Source organism: Lactuca sativa, chromosome 2 (genome assembly GCF_002870075.4).
Source record: "Lactuca sativa cultivar Salinas chromosome 2, Lsat_Salinas_v11, whole genome shotgun sequence".
Lineage (NCBI taxonomy): Eukaryota > Viridiplantae > Streptophyta > Magnoliopsida > Asterales > Asteraceae > Lactuca > Lactuca sativa.
The window spans coordinates 206956420-206981045 of NC_056624.2; the positions used below are offsets into that span (position 1 = coordinate 206956420).

The 24626-nt window shown below is 36.2% G+C and overlaps 1 protein-coding gene across 2 annotated transcripts; it reads left to right on the forward strand.

Annotated features, from left to right (window-relative positions):
- The first annotated feature begins 12268 nt into the window (after positions 1-12268).
- On the forward strand, positions 12269-16787 carry LOC111911697 (type I inositol polyphosphate 5-phosphatase 8). Of its 2 annotated transcripts, none has more exons than XM_052768654.1 (11): positions 12269-12430; positions 13199-13268; positions 13385-13463; positions 13573-13650; positions 14069-14117; positions 14283-14387; positions 14523-14934; positions 15026-15222; positions 15380-15488; positions 15631-15779; positions 16100-16787. In XM_052768654.1, exons 2-11 carry the CDS (start codon positions 13239-13241, stop codon positions 16368-16370), a joined length of 1479 nt encoding a protein of 492 aa, XP_052624614.1. In that variant the 5' UTR covers positions 12269-12430; positions 13199-13238; the 3' UTR covers positions 16371-16787. The 2 variants fall into 2 exon arrangements, with proteins under 2 accessions (XP_052624614.1, XP_052624613.1); XM_052768653.1 differs by having other exon boundaries at positions 12270-12430; positions 13382-13463.
- The last annotated feature ends 7839 nt before the right edge of the window (positions 16788-24626 follow it).

The window sequence follows — 24626 nt, forward strand, 5'->3', positions numbered from 1 at the left end:
TATCTAGAAAAAGATTGCTCTTCCAAATAGTAAAGAGAAAAGCAAATTATGAGATAGTCTCGTGTGCCATTACCAAAGGGTCCATGTGTTTTGTTGCCAAAGGAAGGGGCATTGGTTGCGAAGCTGCCCTATTTGCCTGAAAGGTCATAAGGTTGATCAAGTCAAGAGGTTTGACTCTACTTCGGGTAAAGTCCACTGTCTAACTCTATTAAGTTCCTATTTGGAGATTCTTATTACATAATGTGAATGCGTCACATGCTGATGTTTTAAGAATCAAAGAAAAGATAGGAAGCTTAAAGTAAGTATATGTTGATTCTGATTGCAAAGGTGGGTTTCGATCGCATGGTTCGGCAATCAGAATTTTGAGCTGTTGCTTAAGAGTTATAATATATTGCTTATGAATAGATAACAACAAGGTTTTCATGTTGATTGTAAGGATAAGTTTTTCCGCAAAGTTTTAAAATAAAAGAAAAAAAGGGTTTTAATTTTATTTATTTTAAAAATATCCTTACAATGGCATCTGTGGAAAATTGTTGCTTATATGTTTCCAGTAATAGCAATATTGGAAAGTGGATTTGATTCTTTCATTTGTGGTAGTGTCTGAATTTACCAAATGAAGAAAGTTTTTCATCACCCAAGTTTCAATTGGACAGAAACTTGGAATCATACAAGTTGTATTGTATGATGAATGAGAATTTTCATCTTTGAAAATTAAGACTAATTCTTTGATCACATGTATATGTGAGTCAATTGAAGGACTAAGGAATTAGGTACACTGGGTGTGCGCTGGTCAAGGTCCACCACAAAGATTGATTTGTCATGATTTACTAAAGATTAGTAAATATGATTATACTTATGAGGTTAAGTATAATTCTGTAACATTGGAAAGGTTACAATGTATGACAGAACAAATGAGAAGAATCAAATTAGGCAGAAAGATAAAAGTTTCTCAAATCTGAAAGGATGGGAGAGTACTTTAGTATCATATTTCATGATCATCTTAATGATTATGAAATCATATCACAAATTCATACTCTAAGGACGTCTTAGTGTATTGTTATGGCTAAGAAGAGAGGTCATGAATTGTTGGATTGGTTAAAATCAAGAAGATGAGTCATACTTCGTTCCAAAACAATTCTTAGAGTCATACTCCAAGATTGTAACCTTGAGTGACATAAAGTAAGATTTATTAACACTAGTCAAATGTAAAAGTAAATTGTTTTCTACTCTGGTACATTTGAGATTGGTAAGTTGTGATGTCTTGGATGAGACAAAGACCAAATAAGACCAATTGTGTGAAGTGTTAGTCTTGATAAGAATCCGCACTATCCCTTGAATATTTGTTTTGTCAAGGAATGGTTCTTGACTGGGGAAACTTATATGTCAAGGGGACAGTGGGAGCCTTAAAGATCCTGAAAGAGTTTCAAGATTTAATCAAGAGTAAAACCTGTAATTTATCACTAGCACACGACTTAAAGTTTGCAACCTATCGTGTTGACATAATTCTTATTTCTATACCTACTTCAAATAACTTGAATTTGCATGTGAGTTATCAGAGTTCAACTTGGAAGCATTGGTGGGCCTTGTGCTACCAAGGTGACAAGAAACTAAGATTGAACAAGTTTAATCCATGTAAGGCTGAATTTGTCACTAACCTTGTCTTGTGATTATGGTTTTGACAAATTCACATGGATAGGAACTCATACACTATAAAATCTAAGTGTCATAAGGTTTCTCTCCGATTCATGAAAATGATGGTGAGGAAACGCTTTCACTAAGTAGATTTTATGTAGATATCAATTGTGTTATTTGCATTTTCAAAAGTCATTAGTGGAGCGCGTGTGGTTAACCGGCACACGAACATGGACTTGTGAGAAATGGAAAATGCCTAAGCATTGAGACTATGATTACGGCATCCCTTTTCATAGTTCTGAAAATTGTTTAGACACACATGTAAGCTATCTAAGAAAGGGTGTATGAATCTAAATTTCAGAAGTCCAGCAAATTTCTGGAAATAAGTGTTATGCTGATAATCATCATGTTAGTGGGAGCATGATTATTACGTTTAGTGTTGCAAGTTAGAATTGTTAATTATAGAAAACAAAGTTTCAATTCGTGAAGTTGCAAGGGTTGAAAAGTCGTTTTGCTATAATTAAGGGAGAGGAAATTATACTTCATTTCAATTCTAGAAGCTTAGATTGAGGTTTTAATCATCTTTAGTCAAGAATATATATATATATATATATATATATATATATATATATATATATATGTTGGAATGGTTCAACTTGAAGAAATTTTATATATATTGCGTTTTCAAATTTTGATTATGATTACGGCATCCCTCTTCATAGTTAAATTTTGAAAACATGGAAAATAAAAAATATTGTAGCAAAAGACTGGTCTAGTATCATGTCTTTATGTCAAACATCATGAATCGTGTCCTATATGCTTCGGATATAGGATCGATTGCATGTGCTATAATATTCATCTTTTCTAAATTTTCCAAATGCTTAAGGCATTGAGAAGGGAAAAGTCTAGAACTAGATATGACTAAAGTGATTAAACAATTGTCGAGGACAAATCTGAGGTTCGCCAAAGATTGGTTGCTCAGAGAAAGTTGGAAGTATGATGTAAGTTGTCGGAAAGGACCATATTGACATATTCTGAAAAGAAGTAACTCTTGTTCGGAAGTGATAGTCAAAATGGGACCATGGAAATGTCTCCATAGGTGGAAGTTATTCAATCTATGTAAGATTAGAAAACCTTAATGCAAGAAGGATGTTCAAAGCAATGTACTTTGAATATGAGACTTCCGTTCCATAGAGGTTGAACTTCTTTGGAATACTCTGTAATGACTGGTGACAAGGTTTTGGTGACTTTGTGCATAATCATTACAAGAGGAACATTGCATAAAAGTTTAAAATCTAACAGATTTTTTGGTAAATGATAGGAATCGGGGATTCTCACATTTAGAATAAGGATTTGGGATTGTGAAATGAGTATCACTGGAATCATGTTCAATTGATCTACATCACAATGTAAGGATCATAGACAAACATAGTGTGCATACTTGGAGTATGGCATAACTATAGTTTAGAAAAACAAAGTGTACATGCTAGGAGCATGGGACGACTGTTGTTTTTATTCAATTCTTAAGTTGATTGTTTGAAACATTATACAATGAATAATGTGTAATCAATATGGTGATAAATAAAAGGTGGTTCTATTTATATTCAAAAGGGTTCTGAGACCATATTGGATTCGATTATTATTGTGTTTCACTTTGCATGTTTTGACTTCAAAAATAGCTAGGTTATTCTTTCCGAATGACTAAGTTATTTAAACATTCCACAGTCATTCATATGTTGGAAGTAGGTATGAATCAAGACTGTCAGGAATCGAGTTTGTAGATGGCTAAATGGGTTTAGTCATAGCAATGGTTGCTACAACATTCATGAGTGCTCATAAGTAATGAGTATTGGAATAAACCCACGCTCACTTGTATCACTTCATGGAATTTATCTCGAGTGATCGTGAGACGGTAATATCATATAAATCTTCAAACCTAGAGATATGAGTTGTTACCTATGAGTTGGTTGTGCATTGATTGCACGTAAACGCATCAGTAAATTGATGTTATAAAACGTGCCTTTGTGTACAATTCAACAAGTAGTAGAACAAGCATATGAGTCGAATTTTATCTGTTCCTTCTAGAAATAGAAGCGATATTTGGGCCCCTCGATGATTTTGTTGTGACCTATGTACCGGTCGGTCAGAACTAAATTGATGTGTTCGATTAAGTTCTTTGTCAAACAAATCGAAAATCGGGATACAAACTGCTGGACAATAAGTACGACGTTGTTCCATGTATTTGTCCGGCTGATATCATGAGAACAGAGGATTATTTGATCACTTATCTAAAATGGCGCTTCATAGTTCAACGGAGTTTTCGAGAGCTACGATTGCTGTTTGGTTCCTAAAGTAACATACGCAAATATAGTTATTAGACTTATCCAAGTGGGAGTCTGTTGGATAAGGTGTCTAAGTCCATAACTTATTTGGTATATACTTGACCCGACCCGGCATGGTCCATTTGGGTTGCATCTCACCCGAACTATTTATGGATAATTTTATGAGAGTTATACACATATGTTTATTAATATATTATAAGTTATAATATATTAATATGAAGTTATGTTATTTAATTAGTATTAGTCTTAAATTAATTATGAATTAATTTAGAGATTAAAAGGAAGACTAATTAGATTATGGGCTATTGGTTTTATATGGTGTGGGCTAACACTCATTTGTTAATGGGCTAGGCTTATATGGAAGTCCATGGATGATCCATGGAGCTTTTAACCCATGGATCCTTGGAAAGGAAAGGTCATGGGTTATTAGGGTTTCACCCTAACCATGCACACTATATAAGCATGCTTATGGAGCATGAAATGGCAACTAGTGGAACTAGTGTGTGTGCTTGTGTGTGGCCGAAATTAGTGTGTGTGTACACTCTCTCAAAGTTTTCCAAGAGTTTGTGGTGATTTGTGATTCCATTTGAGGCATTCACACTGTTGGTGCTTGGCCCTCAAACTCCTTAGGAATTGAACTCATCATCAAAAGGTATGTAATCTCATCTAATTCTTTTATGTTTAAAAGTACCCCATGCCATGTTAGATAGGTTATGAACCTTGGAAAAATTATTATTTTGCATGTATTTAGACAAACATAGATCCAAGGTTTATTAGGGTTGCATGCACACTTAGGAAGTGTTAGATTGCTCAAAACCCAACAACTCGAACTATTGATTCTTCTCCTCCAACTCTTTGGAGAGCACCAAATGACAACTGAAGGCATCGTCTGCTTTGATCTGAAGATCAACATTCAAATTCTTCAGCTCATTTTGGCAACGGATACTTTCACTCAGATCGTTCACAAGAAGAACATTTTTTTCAAAAAGCCCTTTCGCCCTTTCCTGGAGTTCTTGTACTTTCTGTTCAGTTCGTTCATGAATCTTACCAAGATCTTTTAACTGTCGTAGGCCCTACTCAAGCTTAACCTGATGTTGGGCAAGAAGCTTTATTCGGACCTTGGTGAGAGTAGGTACTTCATTAAAAAGATGCATACCCTCCATTAGATGAGAACGAGCTTTGTCAAGGGTTTCTTAATCAGAAGCACTCGCCAGTTCAGGACTTCTAGGAACGGTAGTGATAATAAATGGACATTGAAACAGAGGAAGTGAAGCGGCAAGACTAACCAAAGTAGGAATCGAAGCTTCCTTACTAGAAGATGGGATCACTAAAATAAACAAACAAAGAAGAAAAAAAAGAACAAGACCAGATAAGTCGACTCACAAGCATATACATAAAAAGAGTAAAAAGAACTTACAATCTACGCCAGACGAAGGAGGATTCGATTCGGTAAAAGTTTCAGCAGAAGAAGTGTCTATAAGCATCAATGAAGACCTAGGGGTATCAGATTCAATGTTCAATGGATTCACAAACCACAACGGTAGCTTCTACAATAGTGGCGTGAAAACGACCAAGCCCAGCCCCAAATAATTTCTGGCGAAAAACCTCAGCATCAGACAAAGAAGAGGTAACAGAACCTCTTGACAAAGGCCAAGATACCTCCATGACAATCAGACCTACAGATGAAACAACAGAGACAAGGGGGATTTCCATTTGACTTAAGGAAGTGGAAAAAACGTTAGTGGAAGGAACGTCAAAGTCCAATAAGGGGATATTATCCTCGACATGTTTTAGCGTAGGGCCGGTGATCACAGGGCAGTCATGAAGAGCAGAGGATGGTTGGTTCCCTACTGGATCATCAGACTCAACCAGTGTAGGGGGAACCGGGATGCCAGATCCTTCGAATTCCTGTAACTTCGGTCCAGAGCACAAAATACCTCTTTCATTTTGGAAGGGAGGTCGTGGTTGACGAATCAGGACGACTCATTACCCCCTCCAAAGAAACCACTATTTCCAAACCAATTTTCCTTTTTCACAGACCTCTTGTATTAGCCCTAATAGAGGAGGATGAAGGTTTCTCCCTGCCCAACTCCGCCTTGACATTTTTCTTCGCCGGAGAAGAAGCGGGTGACACTAAAGCTTCTGAAGATGGAGGATTCATGGTGGAATCCATGCTCGATTCGAAGAGAGAATGGGAGTCTGGTACAACAACCTCTTCGACAACTACAAAGGAATCTGATAATCGTTTCTTATGCAAACGATCTAGCAGAGTTACTTCTTGACCGACCACAGTTTCAATCAGTTGCTTACCTAATCTTTTCCAAAGAGGACTCAGGCCAGCCATGCCTACGGTTACTTCAACTGGATCCACCCATTTAACATAGTTCTAAGCCAAACGGTCAACCCTTTCTCGCTCTTCAGTGGATCATTCGGGTCGAGCATCAGAACCTTTATCGACAGTGGCCCCATATGTCATGGGTCCAGAGAAAGCAGAAGCGTCAACAAAGAAAAATTCCACTTTCCACCCTTTATTGGAAGTAGGAAGCCCATCGCAAAGTTCTACCAAGCCATGGCAAAGGGAAAATGAAACTCAGTCGCCATTAGACATGGTAATACAGAAATGACGAAACAGAGTTACAGAGGGAGGGATATTTAGAGCAGAACACAGGAGCATGAAAAAAATCAACTTTCAAAAATCGTTCGGATAAATTTGAGTGATGTGCAGTTGGTAATAATCAAGAATCGCTTCTAGAAAATCAGGGGCAGGGAGGCGAAGCCCTGATTTGAAGTGAACTCTGTACACTCCAACGAAACCAGCCGATGCATCAACGATGGCATATCTAGGATCTGGAAGGTGAGGATAAAATTGGGATCAATGTGGTATTTTTTTTCAAGAGGGCATCCAAACTCTTAACAGAAAGTTTAGATCATACGGTCTCAATGTTGGAGATATCTTTGCTAGCCATGAGAAAAGAGAAAAAAAAAGTCGAATAAAATTGGGGGAGAAGTTCGAATGAAAGAAACTGAAATATAGCAAAATAGTATTTATAAGGAAATGGAAGTGAGAATGATAATAGGGGAGACAAAATGGAAGTTATGCACTTATACCTCTTAAATGGACAAGAAATGAAAGGACAGTTATAGGCAATGATGGTTTTTAGAGGTCGCCAAACCGTCTCGTCAGAATTCAATTCAGGTGCTTGGTCTTATCTATTTATAACGGTCCGTATTTAAAACCTCATTAGTTTGAATTATCACTTACAACGACAAGTAATAATCCAAACTTGGGGGGGGGGGGGGGGGGACTTAATAGGGTATAGGGTTAATCCATTGTTCTTATACCCTCAAAATGACCGAATTGTCGAACCTTACGTAACCCCCGAGTTATGTGAAAACCTCGAACCACATTTAATACTTAACCGAGCCTAAAGCACTGAACTTAGGCGAAGGGGCTGACAAAGGAACAAGACGATGTCGTCATAGTACACAAAGTACATGGGAACTCAAAGAAACAGGAACAACTGTGTAAGAATGATTAATTGAACCTTGTAGAGTTGTATAATGGTTTCCGAGTGTTCCTATTCGTACCTTCGGGTGTATGGCCATAGATGTGACAAGACCTCAGACCAGTTCGGTAGGAAGACGGGTCGGGATGTTTTCTACTCCAACTATAAATAGGGGATTCGACGCACCCCTGCGAGGTACGTTAAGAACCACTCTCTTACTCCAATTTAAGATACATTTTAGCAAACCCTATAAGGGTCTCAACTAACTTAATCATCGGAGCGTTGCCCCGGGACCCCTTCCCGGACAACGAGCTCACAAATTTGTGATTTTTTCTAGGTAATCCATTGTTAGAGGAAGGTAGAGGACGGGCCTAGAGATATATCAGTTGACAACATTAAATGAAATCCACACAAGTCCAAATCTATATTAAGTCAAAATCATAACCCTAAAACTTGGCTTGAAAATTTTCATTTGATAATTTTGGAATTATAAACAAATGGTGGATTCTTTAGCTTAAATATAGTTTCTAAATATGGTTAGAAGTAACATCCATTTATGAGAGAATTTTCAAACTCATATTCCACTATTGTTATAGCTTTGAAGTTCTAAAATATCATGTAAACTCAAAATCAAATCATAAGTGAGTAATTTCACTTTATATTAACAAACAAATAAAAAAGTGGAAAATCTACTTGAACTTCATAATCAAGCAACAAGTTTGGATTTGGGGAAATCCTAAACCCTAGATCCAACTTAAAAGAAGGAAAAATAAAAATTATACATTCTAAATACTCAAGGTAATGATTCTAGCTTCTAATCTTCATATATTCTTCAAATCTCTATCCAATTCATCCTCTACCACAAAAGATAACCTTATTCGTCTTCTTTAATCCCCAATTTTGTTTTTCTGATTTTCTCTACTAAATGGAGAAGATGGGGCTTAAACCACAAGTTTGGTCGTTTTAAGAACTTTAACCCCTTATTTTCTTTTTTCCTAAAAATTAGAAATTATATTCCTTCTGGTTTAAATCTTCTTTTGAGCCTTATGTTTGATCTTCTAATCAATCTTAATCATGTTAAAACTTACTAATAGTTAATTTTTTCATTTGTTGTTTTATTTATTTTATTTATATGATGTATTTATTATTTATTTTATTCTAGATTCAAAATTATACCAAAAATGATTAAAAAAATGTAGGTCTAAAATAAGGGTGTTACATAATTGGAGTACATGTTGGCATAAACACTTGACAAGGTCGTAGTAGTTTACTGTGTAAAATGGCCATCTAGGTTGTATGACTTTGTAACGATGGTCATAAGTATGTATCTCTTACTTCCCAAAATTCTCAAACTTTATGCTTCATTGTATATGATTTTGAAAATTTTCTCATGTCATTTCTTGGCATTATCTCAAATACCACAAGTTATCCGTACAACATTGTACAACTTTTATAATTTCCCTCAATGGCATACCAATTTTCTTCCAAATCATTGTTCTAATAAAGAATGGTACACCCTTAGGCCTTCTTCACGAGTTTTTATATAAATTCATTAAGGGAAGAAAATTTTTGACAGAAAGAAAGGGAGGTGAAGGAAAATATTCATTATTCTGTGTTCCCGAGTTCGAAGGAAATAAAAGAAAAGGAAAGAAAAATTATTAGTTTTTGTGTTTCCGAGTTATGAGGAAAAAGAAAATAAAACTTAAAATCTTCCTTCCCCTCACTTTCTTCCCAAATCCGCCCAATTTGGGAGGAAAAATTGGAAGGAAAATATGACTCTAAAATTTTTCCCCTCCCCTCACTTTCCTTCCATTAATGAAACTCGGGAACACGATTTTCCTTCGACATCTCTCACTTTCCCTCCATATCCTCCCATTTTTCTCCTTAAGTGGAACTCGGAAACAAGGCATTATAGTAAGGATTTCCAAGGTGGTAGCAAATTCGTACGAGTTTGTCATTGGAATGGTAATGTCGTTTTGTTTTGACAAAATTGTTGCCCAATTTGCAAACTAGCACAACTTGAAAAAACAAACAAAAAAAAACTCCATTATTCCATAACTATCGACTGGTAGGTCTTAGGAAATAGGTTTATAGTTGTCTCAATGACTAAATAGAATTGTCAAAGTGTTTTCCAATGCTATTAACATCTAAATCAATCCACACACATCAAAACAACATCGATCCACGTCTATATAAGATAGGATTAGGAGATTTCTATCATTAAGGTTTTAGAGAAATGATAATATGATATCTTACATCCACGTCGATGTTTTTTCATTCTTTAATTGCACATATATAGATTCCTACAATTATCTCATTGATTTCATAAGGATCAACCGCTTTGATTGCACAAAATCACCAATTTTGCATATGCCCTTCTTTTCATCGATCCCATATCAAGGAAAACCCTAAGGGGGCGTTTGGTTCGTGGAATTTATAAGAATTAGAATTGAATTCTGAAAAAATTCCGTGTTTGGTTTCAAAAAATAAAGAATTAAATTCCAGTGAAATCCTATAAAAATACCTCAAACTAAGGTTTTGTAAAACCTTGGAAATCAATTCCATACTTTTATTTACTGTCTTATTACTTATATAATCCTACATATCATATTTTTCATTAGTTACTCTGTCGACCCCACCTGTAACACCTATGCCTTCTAGCTCTCACGACACGATCCCACGTGGGTGTTTCACTATTCTTAAATTTCAACTCTCGATGCATGGTTTTGGTGGAAAATAAAATACAATATGGGATTTGATATTTTGATATTGCTTACTGACATGTGTTCTTCATTTCTCAATTTGGATCTTTTGATTTTGTCTTTCTGAAAATAAAATGTAATATTATATTTGACCTTTTGATCATGTTTCTTGATCTGATTGGACTTCAATTCCCAATTGTCAAGCTTAAATTCTTTGTTTCTTTGAGAAGTCACCATTACCCTAAAAAATTATAATCTATTTTGTATTTAGATGTTGTTTTTAACAAGATTACAATGAACTAATAATAAAAGTTTAAAACTAAAATTTTATATTGAAGGTATTAAAAAATTTAAATAAGGAGTTAATAAAGGACAAGTTTGTAATTTACATTAAATTGATTAAATTCCACGAACTGAATTCCATCTCACTTGTTTGAACCAAACACACGATATAATTTCAATTCCGTTAAAATTCAAATCCATTAAATTCCAATTTCTTTGTTAGAATCAAATTTCTTTAAAAACAATTTACAAACCAGATAATTAAATATAGGAACATATTTTAATGATTTTGAGTTTACCCACATTTACTACTACACTTCCTACATCCGTAGCTGTGTATTTATACGCTTAACACCCTTGATAACCTATTATCATTTTAATTGCATTAATAATTATTAAAATGGGTAATAATTATTTAAAAAAAAAATCGAAATGTCTAAACTTATTTTGCAGGTGTTACAATAACCATGGGCCTCTAGGCTCCAACAAATATAGGTTCGTCTATGTAAAACCCGAAAACTATAGTTTAGTCCCATAATTTCTATTTGTTTGTATTTATCACAATGTTTACATAAAATGTCCCTCAACTTAGGCCATAATGAGCATAAAAATCCCAGCCATGAAATATTAAAGTTTAGTCCCGTAACCAAAATAGCAACATACTTTTTAAAATTACAAACTATCCAACTTAAATCCATTTATTATTTTTCACCTTCTAGAAAACATTTCTAAACCGATTGTCATCACCCAAAAAATAACGCATAACACCAATTCTTATTGGAAATTTCGTGAATGTTACGACCTAGGTTGTGTGTTTTAGAGGCTATGAATCAAACAATTAATCTTGTACAAGTAAGCAAAGATCCATTTGAGAACAAAATGCACTATCTTACCTAAGAAATACATGGACAAAAACATATGTACTTCATAAAGACTATTGAACGTTTTTAAAGTCAAGTCCACAAGGGGAGCTTTGTAATAAAGTCCAAGTAAGCAAGATGACCATATATTACGAAATTAGATAACAAAATATTCAGTTACATATTCAAAAAATCAAAAATGACTTTCATACCCCTAATTCACTACCCCACTACCCCCACTCCCCCTCTCCTCTTTTTATCCATAAACTATAAACCAAATGTGTAATTTTATGTCCCACAAATTATACACAAAGAAACCATTTTATTATTCTTATTGTTTGATTTTATCATTTTATGTCATAAGGACAAACATTTTGTTTGTTAACTATTATGTTGTTTTTTCCACAAAATTACAAATGAGGAGTCAGAGAGCGTGTTAACAGTTTTAAAGGCTAACCAATAAAAATGACTGTTATACCCTCTGCCACGTACCCCACCTCCCTTCCATCTAACCGTGCTCAATTCAAATGTACAATCTATTTTAGCAGAGAGTACACACAACTCAGTAACTTTAGTTATAGACCAACCAATCAAATTGACCATTATACCCCCACCACTCTTCTATGTATATGACCATACACCAGTGTACAATTTTTTGTTGCACAGAGTACATGTCCTTTTTATCTCAGAAGGAAGCAGAAAGCACAACTTTTGTTATCGACACTAATCAACTAAATTACCATTACACCCCTGTTTCATACCCCACATCCCCCACTCGCATCCCACTTCCAAGGTACAACCTTTATTGCACAAAAAAACACCATGTTCTCATATGCATATTGGGTTTTGAATATTTAATCAAAATGACGATTATACACCTGCTCCATACCCCACCTCCTCCCCCATCTCTCTAAAATCTAAATATATAAAGGAAGCAACTGCCCTTTTTTCTTTTACGAGGAGAACGCCCACAAACATATACCAATCCACGCTCAAGAATCAATAATCAAGATTTTACTTACACACATCAAAAAGAAGAGACGACAGGGTCAAAACAGGAAAGAATCAAACTCTCTGCTTCAATTCTCTACAACATTTCATTTCATGTAAGTCTTCATTCATCTCAAATCTCAATCAATCATATGAAGTGGATTCAAACACTATTCACATTCTACTAAAACCATACTCTGTTTTCTTCTTTCTAGTTTATACAATCATAACATCAAAAAAACGAACCTTTTTCTTCAAGATTATAAGATGATAATCGTAACATTCTCTTGATATGTATGATCGATCATAAATAGGATTCAGTTTTTACTAATAATTTGACAGCTTTGTGATTAATAAACTAAAAAGATTTGAACTTTGTGTTTGGGTTTATGAAAACTTTATTGATTTGATCATCTGGAAGCTTGATAGATCTCGAAATCTTGTAAAAGATATTCCGAGTGTTTGTTCCTCCTTCTGTAAAGTCGTCTTCCGAAAAGGTTTTCATATTTTTTCATTATCTTCAAGAGAAAGTAACCATCTGACTGTTCTCTGTAAATCTATTATATAAATTTCTTCCTTCAATAAAAATACTTAATAAGTTTCAATAAATACATAATCACTTGAACATTACTCTACAATATTGTATAATTTAATATGTATATTGGAATATGTATTGCCATACATCCTGTCTCCATTTCTCCTGCAACTGGGTGTTTTTAATTTCATTTCACTGGTTGAATATTTTAACATATCTATTAAAAATAATAATTTGGTAACAAAATATCAACCACAATTCTGTCATTCAGTGTCATCTTCTTGCCTTCTTAAATCAAGTTTTCTCACTTCTTTCATGATCGAACTTCGTTTCTCTTTCGATCTTGTAGGTCAAACGCATAATCTCCACGTTGCAATAACGGCGTACAAATGAAAACAGAAAGTCTTCGACATACGAAGGTATGTATATATAGATATGTTTTACTATTACTTTTGTATTTTATTTTTAGATTAAAAAGGAGAATTTGTCATAATTAGATGAAAATGAAAATGGAAATACTATGTTTTTACAGCAGCATGGATCATGGCCAAAAATGAACGTGAGAAGATGGTTGAATTTAAAGAAAGGAACAGATGATTTTCATTCTGTAAATGGTATGATTTGATTTACAGTTTTTAAATTAAATATTTCTTGTAATTATGGGAAATGAGCTGTGAGCCTGTGAATATATATTTTATTTAAAATTTTTATTTATGGTATCAGTTGCACCAGATAGGAGCGAGAGAAGGAAGAGTTGTTCCGATGATGGTCGATACGCCGTCGTACCAGAGGAGTTATCAGGTACAACCACTTTAAATGATTTCCTTTATTTATGTGTGACGGCGCTTCAGATAACTTCCGTAGTCCTTCAGCCTTTTTAGCCGTCCGATCCAGGCAAGACTGCAATTTTTAGCCTATCACTCTTCAGAACTATCTAATCGAACGCCCTCTTTATTTGATTGGACTTTTTGGAAAGTTTAAAAAGGAATTTCTGAAAATCTCTTCCTAGATTTTTATTTTATTAATAAAATATATAGTTCAAAATAGGCTAAATTCCACAGTTTGGTTTAGCTACCATTTTTTTCCTGATTTAACTAACTATCACTTGCTATTATTTATTAAAAGAAAAAAAAAAAACTATTATAAGTTTGATAGTTTTTTTGAATTTCTGATTCAAGCCTAATAATTGTTTTATAATAATTGTTTTATTTTATGACAGAGGTATGGTTGACAAACGAGGAATCGAAACCAGAGAAATCGGATCTCAGGTATATTATTAGCAAGCAAAAAGCATCATTGTTTTATTTTTTAATATCAAATCTTTTTACCATAAAGAAATTGTTAAATTTATTTGAAAATAAAAGTGGTAATAATTACTAATATAAATTTAGATATTAATTCTGTTTAATAAGATTTATGTTTTGTTTTTATAGTATGTTTGTTGGGACATGGAACGTAGGAGGAAATTGCCCACATAAAGGTTTGGATGTGAGGGATTGGCTTACAACTTCATCCCCTGCTGATATTTATGTTATTGGGTAATAATTCATTTTCTTTTATTTTTTCCATTATTTAATTTTAAACAAATTCGTAAACTATTAAGTATTAACTATTGTATAAAAGATAAGATGCTCTTAACTGTTAAATTACCTTTTTACCCTCTTCATTTCCAGGTTTCAAGAGATCGTACCCCTAAACGCAGGAAACGTACTGGGCACTGAGAACAAAAGCCCAGCTGCCAGGTGGCTATCACTCATTCACGAAGCCTTGAATACTACCCCTGAACTTCCGCATAATTACAGTCCTACCACCACCGTCGACTCAACTCTCAAGTCCAGACCTAGCTTCTCCGATCTTCTGTCTCTTGAAGATGAACAAGAATTCCAACACTTGTTCAACACAAATCCATCAACCGGAATTGATGATTCCAATTCCAAACGGAATCCAGGATTCTGTTTGGTTGCAAGTAAGCAAATGGTCGGGATCTTTCTTTGTGTATTTATCCGCAAAGATTTGAGTCATCACGTTACCAATTTGAAGATATCTTGTGTTGGAAGAGGCATTATGGGGTATCTAGGAAACAAGGTGAAAATAATTTACAAAATTTTGAATACATTTTAATTTGTTTTCAACTTTTATTTTGGTCTGAATATATCTTATTATTATTTCCTTTCAGGGATCTGTTTCTGTTAGTATGACATTACATCGTACCACATTTTGCTTCGTTTGCACCCATTTGGCATCTGGACAGAAAGAAGGCGATGAATTCAAAAGAAATTCAGACGTGATGGAGATCTTAAAAAAGACAAGATTTTCTCGTTCATTTAGAACACTTGGAAGACCAATTCCTCCTGATAATATTTTGGGTCACGAGTAAGATTCCTTTTTTTCTTTTTATTTTTCTTAATTCGTTAATATATATATATATATATATATATATATATATATATATATATATATATATATATATATATATATATATATATATATCTTCCAATTATATTAAATATATCTTTGGTTTGACGTGTAGAAAGATAATATGGCTTGGGGATTTGAATTATCGTTTGTCATCGACCTCGGATGACATTCATGAATTACTACAAAGAAATGATTGGCAAGCGCTTCTAGAAAAAGATCAGGTGAATATACATCTGCAAATAAAAAATATATATATTCAATATTGCGAAAGATTAAAAGTTATGAATATATATATATATATATATATATATATATATATATATATATATATATATATTTATTAATATAATTTTTGATTTACAGTTGGGATTAGAGCAAAAGGCTGGACGTATTTTTGAGGGATGGAAAGAGGGGAAGATATATTTTGCTCCCACGTATAAATACATTACAAACTCTGATCGTTACGTGGCCCAAACTCCTACTACTAAAGAAAAAAGACGTACACCTGCATGGTAAGATCTTGAATATCTATTTATTTAATGTGTTTACTTCATGATAAAATAAAATATGATTTTTTTAATGCATGCGGGTTGAAATTAATGGCAACTACATGTAGACTTTATGGGTATTCTGTATTCTGATTCGGTCAACTCTCTGTTATCTCAAAATATTATTTTTTCTGTTATAGAAACCCAAAACCATTGGCTCAAATTTCGCATCATTACACGTTAATAGTTGACTTTTTTTTTATCATACTGAACCTAATTTGTTGACTTCTTTATGATTTTGATAGAGATATTGATCCATGTTTGTGGATGTGATAATATGATAGGTGTGATCGTATTTTATGGAAGGGAGAAGGACTAAAACAGAAGTCATATGTTAGGGGAGAATCCAAATTCTCAGATCATCGACCAGTTTCTTCTGTATTCTCAATACAAGTGAATCTACCAAATAAATCGATCGACTGTATGGATTCAGACACTTTAAAATCGTCAGTATTACCAGTTTGTGTAAAGAAAGTTCAAGTTGAAGATCATGAGTGGTTGGTAAACAAGACAAAGAGTTGCATAGAGACCATCCCTAGGTTTCCAAATAGCTAACATCGATCGACAAATTTAAACAACAAATGGATGTATATGATAATGATATGACATGTGGATAAGATCAATCGCACCTTGTTTTAGGCTTTCCTTTTTTCTCTAAAAAAGTTTGGGACATTGGAGCAATGAGTTGTGATGGCATGCATTAACTATGGATAAAAAGATGAGAGTGGAAGCATGGGCAATACACATGAGAATTGACGCAACTCTTTGGAAGGATTCCGAATGATCTTTTGCTATTATTATTATTATATTAATTTTCGGGTTGTATAAATTAATTTTAGTGATTTTGTGAAAAGAAGCTTTTTTTTTATTTAGGAAGGAAAAAACAATCGGGAGAGGTTAATTGTCAATGTACCCTCTTGTCAATTTTGTCAAATTGTTAATGGCTCAATATATCTTGTTTTGCATCTTTCACTCAATTCCTTTATCGAATCGTTGCTAGGAGCTCATATTCTAAAAACACTTTAATAGATTTTACAACAAAACTAGATTTAATTTTTACAAATTTAAACCAAATTTTTTATAACCCTAGACTAAGATCAGATCAGTAATCTATTCACAGAACTCAGCACAAGGAATTAAAACCAGAAAACTACAAACTCTTTTAGTAAGCGATTACAAAACGAAAGTTTGGAAAATTAAGAGAGTTTTGTACTTATTTGAAAAAAATGGAAAGTGATTGGTACACAACAGTTTTTTTGTTATATCTACCCTAATAAATAAGAATGATTTTGCCACATGTCTTTCTCTTATTTAATTTGCCACATGTCATTTTGTCATAATTTAGAGATATATTTATTTTCCACTTGTCATTTATTTCATTTTTCATTTCTAATATATTATTAATTAGTTTCCATAAATTAAACCTACCATAATGATATTAATTTCAAATGTTAAATTTTAAAATTCAAATAAATTTACAGTTTAAACCTTTGTGTTTAACATTTTGTTATAATTAACCTGTTTAGTATACGGTTCTGATAACTAAACAATAATTTTAATTTATTTATTTTTTGCATGTTTTTTTTCTTATAATTTTTATTTATTTTAAATTTCAAATTCAAATAAATTTCTCATTTAATCGTTTCTATTTAACATTTTGTTTTAATCAACTCGTATAATATACGGGTTTCACAACTAGTATACAACAATTCATTCACTATATAGTTGTACACTACAACATTTTAAAACACAAATTGTTGTGTACGGGGAAAAATTATTGTGTACGGATCAGCTTCCGAAAAAAATGAATGATAACCTGTCTATTGAATCATGACTTACGAAATATATATCACTACCTTCATAATTAAGCTTTGTTTGACTAATTAGGCCATAAGGTATATCTATCTTTTATCTTTTAGCTTTCCATTTATTCACATTTCACTTACCAAAACAGAAAAGGGTTACCTTTCATTATCTTTAATTTTATTTTTTTTATTTTAAAATTTTTATACAACTATGATATTTTTTTTGTAGGGAATTAAAAACCATGAGTTTTAATATATTTTTAATAACTTTTTAGTATGTATATAATTTAATAAATATTAAACAACTGAAAATAAATAAATAAATAAGACCGACCAATCACACGAGAAAAGACATGCAGGATGGGGTAACCTCCCCTCACCCTTTTCCCCGCACCCTCTAAGCCGAAGTGGCGATGTGTGCAGGGGTGCGATTGCCTTCTCCGCTCCATACACTACAAGAAAAACAACCATTTGGGACGACATTATTTGCGGCAACAGAAGGCATTTGGGACAACATCAAACAAAGTCGCGATTGCCGTCGCTATTGGTGGGGCGTCGCCGCTAATAGTGTCGTCCCTAATGATAGAAATCGGCGATCCGACGAACGTACGCTACACTCAGTTGTGGCCATATATTTCCTACAAGATCCAACAATCAAGATTGCTTCTCGCGCAATTATTAGGGACAACGCCTTTTGTGACGACGTCGTTGCCGCTATTACTAGCGATCTGTGTCATAGTCTTGAGAAGCATTTTATGCCCTACGTTATCGAGCATATCCGACGGTCAAAATCACCAGAAAATGCTACCATGGATTCCCTCCAACTTGTTGCCACTATTGGTCCCTTGTCGTCGCTAAAGGCGTCGCCGCAAAACGTTCTCACCTTTTGTCCCCTTCGTCCCAAATCAGATACTCTACGCAACTATTTTCCCAAATGAAATCCCTGACGTACACCGACGTTTATGCGATTCCTCAAGCGAATTTTCGGCCTTTTTTCAATTTGGAGCTTCTCCAACTTCCCTCCACCACCAACTCGTCCATTTCTGTCGACAGTGCTTCGGTTTCCGATGTTTCCGGCCAGTAGCTTCGACTCCGGCGATGGTATGGCCTTCTTTCTCTTTCTCTCACGATTCTGACCTTGATTCCTTTCCTGATTTCTTGAGTATTTCATGTTTAAGCACCACAACAGCTACCACTGTTTTGTCGAACTTTTTTCCGACGACCACCACTAACACGGACCCACCACCACCAGTGTGTTGTTCTCCGGCCACAGGTATTTGTTCATTAATTGTAACACCCCAAAAATACAGGCCAAAAATTTCATTTTTAAATACGTCATTATAAAACAAACAGTGTAATAAAACATTTGTAATCTCATGTCATGTCAAAAACCAAAGTAGAAATAATCAAACATGTTATCATAAAACAATATCAGAGTGTAATCCCAAAGATCTCATGTGCAGAAAACCATAGTGTGATGCGTTGCGATCAAGCCGGCTCCTTTCCTTTGAAAATGAAGTACCTGAAACCAAAACTAAAAACCGTAAGCACGAAGCTTAGTGAGTTCCCCCATCATACCACATACCATACAATCATATATCATACATATACTGTCAAGCATATTTTGGTGACCGACTTACCCCTTCGGTCCTCTCGACCGGATACTTCCTAGCATATCTGGGTGCTAGCCTCCCCTTCGGTCCTCTCGGCCGGATACTGCCTAGCATACCTGGGTGCTGGGCTCCCCTTCAGTCCTCTCGACCGGATACTGCCTAGCATATCTGGGTGCTGACCTCCCCTTCAGTATCTTTCAACCGGTAACTGGGGACTATTTCACCCCCTAACACTCCTACGTAAAAGCATAGCATAACACATAAGTCATATACTGCCTAGCATATCTGGGTGTTGGCCTACCCCATCGGTCATGTCGACCGGTAAGTGGGGACTACTACCACATAATATCATATCACATATATCATAATTTGTCTAGCATAGTTGGGTACTAATCTACCCCTTTCGGCCCTATCGACCGATAATCGGGGACTATTTCACCCCCTACTACCACTACCACATAACATCATATCATGCTAGCACATAAACATAACAAGTAGTAGCAAACATAGACAATTGTCACAAAAACAATCATCTAACAACAACTCCTACTGGTGAGCCGGCATGGTGGCCATAGACCCACCGCTACTGGAAGGTAACTCACCTCACACTGCTGAAGTCCCGTAGACACAGTCCCACACTGCTGAAGTCCCGCAGACTCAACCCCAGCTGCTGGATAACAGATTTTCGATCTGTCAATATCAAAACATCACCCAATTAATAATTGGGTCCCAACACCAAACCATAAACACTTACTTTGGATAATTACATTACCCCAAGCTTGGCTTATTCAAGCCCAAGGCCCAATCCGTAGGCCCAAAGTCAACTAGGAATCAAAGCCCAACACATGGCCTAATTTTCCAAATTGGGCCTAGGCCTATACATGGTCTCATTCTAAGGCCCAACATCATATACTCATTAAGGCCCAAACCTTGGCCCAATTTTCCAAATTGGGCCCAAGCCCCTTACATGGGTTCTAACCAACACACCACTGAACCTGAGTTCTAACCAAAACTCTACCCTAGTTCCCGAAACCTGCTATCACGTGATCCCACTGTATCGGTATCGCACCCATTCCCGTGATCAAAGCGTCACAGTAAACCATGAAATCATCTACACCCTCTTGGAGGATGAGAATCAGTGTCTCGCACAACCGCTGTCTGAGAGTCTCTAAGGCTACCTGCTGCTCACGCCCCCAACGAAAGGTCACCGACTTCTTGGTCAGTCGGGTCAAAGGAACCTCAATCTCGGAGAAGTCTCGTATAAATCTCTGGTAATAAGCCGCTATACCCAGGGAATTTCGAATCTCAGATGGAGACCTCAGAATCTCCCACTGCATCACGACCTCTATCTTGGCCGAATCAACTAGAATACCCTTCTGGTTGACAAGGTGGCCAAGAGATTGCACCTTGCGCAACCAAATCTCACAATTGGAGAACTTTATAAAAAGTCTCTCCCCCACTTAGACTCGACTAAGTCTTCACATTACATGAGAATTAAAGGATTTCCAATCCTTCTCGCTTTCTAATATTCCACCGATGACAACTTGTGCCTGCGAATGCTTACGTTTAATCGTGAATTAAACCATGAGATCTCCCACCCTCAGAAGTCTCGATGAGTACTCTTGAAATATGATCCAGTCTGACACCTCAATCCATTTAACATGCTATCAATTGAAGACCTTAATCTTCACTCTAGCTGACGAATCCTCGTTCCCACTGCCAATCTTGCAGTACCACTGAACTCTAATCGAACACAGCCCATGAGAAAACACAATTCTCTTGAACATCCAGTGACCAACCACTTATGCATCTAACACCCGCGACTGACACTACCCTCTTCCTGTCACCAGTTCTGTCCTAGCAACGCTAGTGCCTTGTACTCCAAAGTTCATCCATAAACAATTACCGACCATACTTGAACAATGATAGAACCTCTGTACGCTGACTTCATTGGAGGACAATCACTCCAACCCTGATCGAGTATCCTCTAAATAATACTCCTGCATAGATTCTGACAAAGATCCGAAATGATAACGGTATACGCGGAACCCACTCCGCAAGATGCGTCCCTATTTGGGTTCATCAAGGACCTTTCGGCATGCAGGATGGCATATATGATCCTTGGTAACCCAAACACTAGCAGAAAAACCGACCCGAGGTCTGACTTATCCAAACTCGCTCACAATTCCAAAGCGGTACGTATTCCAAACATCCACCTAATATCATAGAAGATGACATACCTGCAACCTTTGGAGGAATACTGACCCCCCTTCTATTGATATGACCAATCCTGCTACCCTGTAGCAGCCTAAACCCTTGGAGTGACAAACTCCCTCGTGTACTTTCTCGTATGTGCTGCACTGACTCAGGCCCTGCTGGCCTTTCACCCGATGATCATAAGTCATGGGTCTCTTCCTGAAACCCTCTACTATACCCACCTGGCATGCACCTCTCTTTCCAGGGTGCTCGCAAATCGATCCCGCCTCTGCAACTCTTGGAAATCATATCCTTCAGGTTCTAACACCCTGTCACGCTCACTAGCTCGCTTGCCAATGGCTAAGCTACAACAACTGGAACATCCTCTGTCCCCAAACTAGGTCACAAACTCTTCCCTGAAGCTTCTTAGATTCTCCAAGACTCTCACTGATTCGAGTATGGATCCTGTGCTTTCAGTAGTATGGGCCCAATACTACCTTCCACACCTATCCATACTTTCCTCAGCAATCCTCTCGGATCCTCCGAGTCACTTCCTCAACTGGTACACCCAAGTCTAACTGAGCCTCACTACTAACTCACTGAAATATATCCTAGGCTTCCCTAGGTTCCCGAACTCACCCAGTCCTCAGCTGTTGAAAGATTCCCTAGTAATGTCAACTAGCTACCTTATGAATATAGCCATATGCAACAGAGATCATATAATCCTTCAAGTATCAGACTCATCCCTATAATGGTTAGACTCAAACGAGAGCTGCGCAATAGGGTCGAATCTATCACTCTGAGATTATCCAGCATGTGCCACATGTGACTTAGCATATTCACTTAATAGCTAACTCACATTACTAAGAGTCCCACAAAGCACAAAGCAAGCAGCATTCAGACAATGGAAAATCTAACCATCATATTCCAATCAAATCATTCTATCCTCTAATCAGGAATCTGTACATGCTATTCAAAGGATCATACAATCAGGCATAACCTAAACAGGCTATCCTATCAATGACTGATTGGTACTAGCATGCAAGTCTACAAGCACATACAATAGGAATATAAGGCATCCTTCCTAGATCCTTATCCCTAATCTAGCATGCAGTTCTCATAATCATATCATAACATAACATATCATAACATGTATGGGTATCTTGGGGAAAATTTACTTGAGGACGGCTGATTGCACGCATCACACACCTTGTTGTTTTCTCTTTTAAGATTCTTTTCAACTCTTTTTTATAAAATGGTTTTACTTTTGAAAATTTTCATACCAAGCCCTTAGTTTGAGTTCAGACACACCCGAGAGTATGTCCGAATCCCTCAAACCAAGGCTCTGATACCAACTTGTAACACCCCAAAAATACAGGCCAAAATTTTCATTTTTAAATACGTCATTATAAAACAAACAGTGTAATAAAACATTTGTAATCTAATGTCATGTCAAAAACCAAAGTAGAAATAATCAAACATGTTATCATAAAATAATATCAGAGTGTAATCCCAAAGATCTCATGTGCGGAAAACCATAGTGTGATGCGTTGCGATCAGGTCGGCTCCTTTCCTTTGAAAATGAAGTACCTGAAACCAAAACTGAAAACCGTAAGCACGAAGCTTAGTGAGTTCCCCCATCATACCACATACCATACAATCATATATCATACATATACTGTCAAGCATATTTGGGTGCCCGACTTACCCCTTCGGTCCTCTCGACCGGATACTGCCTAGCATATATGGGTGCTAGCCTACCCTTCGGTCCTCTCGGCCGGATACTGCCTAGCATACCTGGGTGCTGGGCTCCCCTTCAGTCCTCTCGACCGGATACTGCCTAGCATATCTGGGTGCTGGCCTCCCCTTCGGTATCTTTCAATCGGTAACCGGGGACTATTTCACCCCCTAACACTACCACATAAAAGCATAGCATAACACATAAGTCATATACTGCCTAGCATATCTAGGTGTTGGCCTACCCCTTCGGTCCTGTCGACCGGTAAGTGGGGACTATTTCACCGCCTACTACTACCACATAATATCATATCACATATATCATAATCTGTCTAGCATAGTTGGGTACTAATCTACCTCTTTCGGCCCTATCGACCGATAATCGGGGACTATTTCACCCCCTACTACCACTACCACATAACATCATATCATGCTAGCACATAAACATAACAGGTAGTAGCAAACATAGACAATTGTCACAAAAACAATCATCTAACAACAACTCCTACTGGTGGGTCGGCATTGTGGCCGTAGACCCACCTCTACTGGAAGGTAACTCACCTCACACTACTGAAGTCCCGTAGACACAGTCCCACACTGCTGAAGTCCCACAGACTCAACCGCAGCTGCTGGATGACAGATTTTCGATCTGTCAATATCAAAACATCACCCAATTAATAATTGGGTCCCAACACATAACCATAAACACTTACTTTGGATAATTACATTACCCCAAGCTTGGCTTATTCAAGCCTAAGGCCCAATCTGTAGGCCCAAAGTCAACTAGGAATCAAAGCCCAGCACATGGCCCAATTTTCCAAATTGGGCCTAGGCCTATACATGGTCTTATTCTAAGGCCCAACATCATATACTCATTAAGGCCCAAACCTTGGCCCATCTATGGCCCCAAGCCCCTTACATGGGCCTTACCCTAGGCCCATTAAATTACTCTAAACCATTTGCTTGATCTTGGATAGTCCATTTAATAACCCAAATCATCAAGGCCCAATAGAAAGGCCCAACAATAAACCCAAGTGAAATTAGGATTTCACATAAAATGATGATTAGGGTTAAGTTTCCTACTTAACCCATTAAGGACTTAATCCATTAAGTCCATTATCGCTTAGATTAATCTTTGCCAAAGTTTATTATTTAATATCTCAAGTTATTAAATAATTCTTGTGTGTGACCCAAATAATTCTTAAAGTTAGGGTTTTATTGGCATTAGGGTTTTCCAATCCAAATATTAGCCCATTTATCAATTTGTTGGCCTTTTATGTCAATTAGGGCTTTATTGGGCCTATTAAACCCGCTAAAATATTATTAAGCCCATTAGGGTTTTATTGGGTTCATTAGAGTCCAGTAAGCTTCATTGGGCCCATTAGAGCTCCTTTGAGCCCATTAGGGTTTCTAGCACCCCAAACAAATCAATCTCAGAAGGCAAGCACACCGCCACCCGA

Excerpts from the sequence above, each read along its gene's own strand:
- LOC111911697 (XM_052768653.1), top strand. The coding sequence starts at position 13,239 with ATGAAAACAGAAAGTCTTCGACATACGAAG. Across the intron at positions 14,388-14,522 it reads GCTGATATTTATGTTATTGG|GTTTCAAGAGATCGTACCCC; the intron begins GTAATAATTCAT and ends CTTCATTTCCAG. Across the intron at positions 15,223-15,379 it reads GATAATATTTTGGGTCACGA|AAAGATAATATGGCTTGGGG; the intron begins GTAAGATTCCTT and ends TTTGACGTGTAG.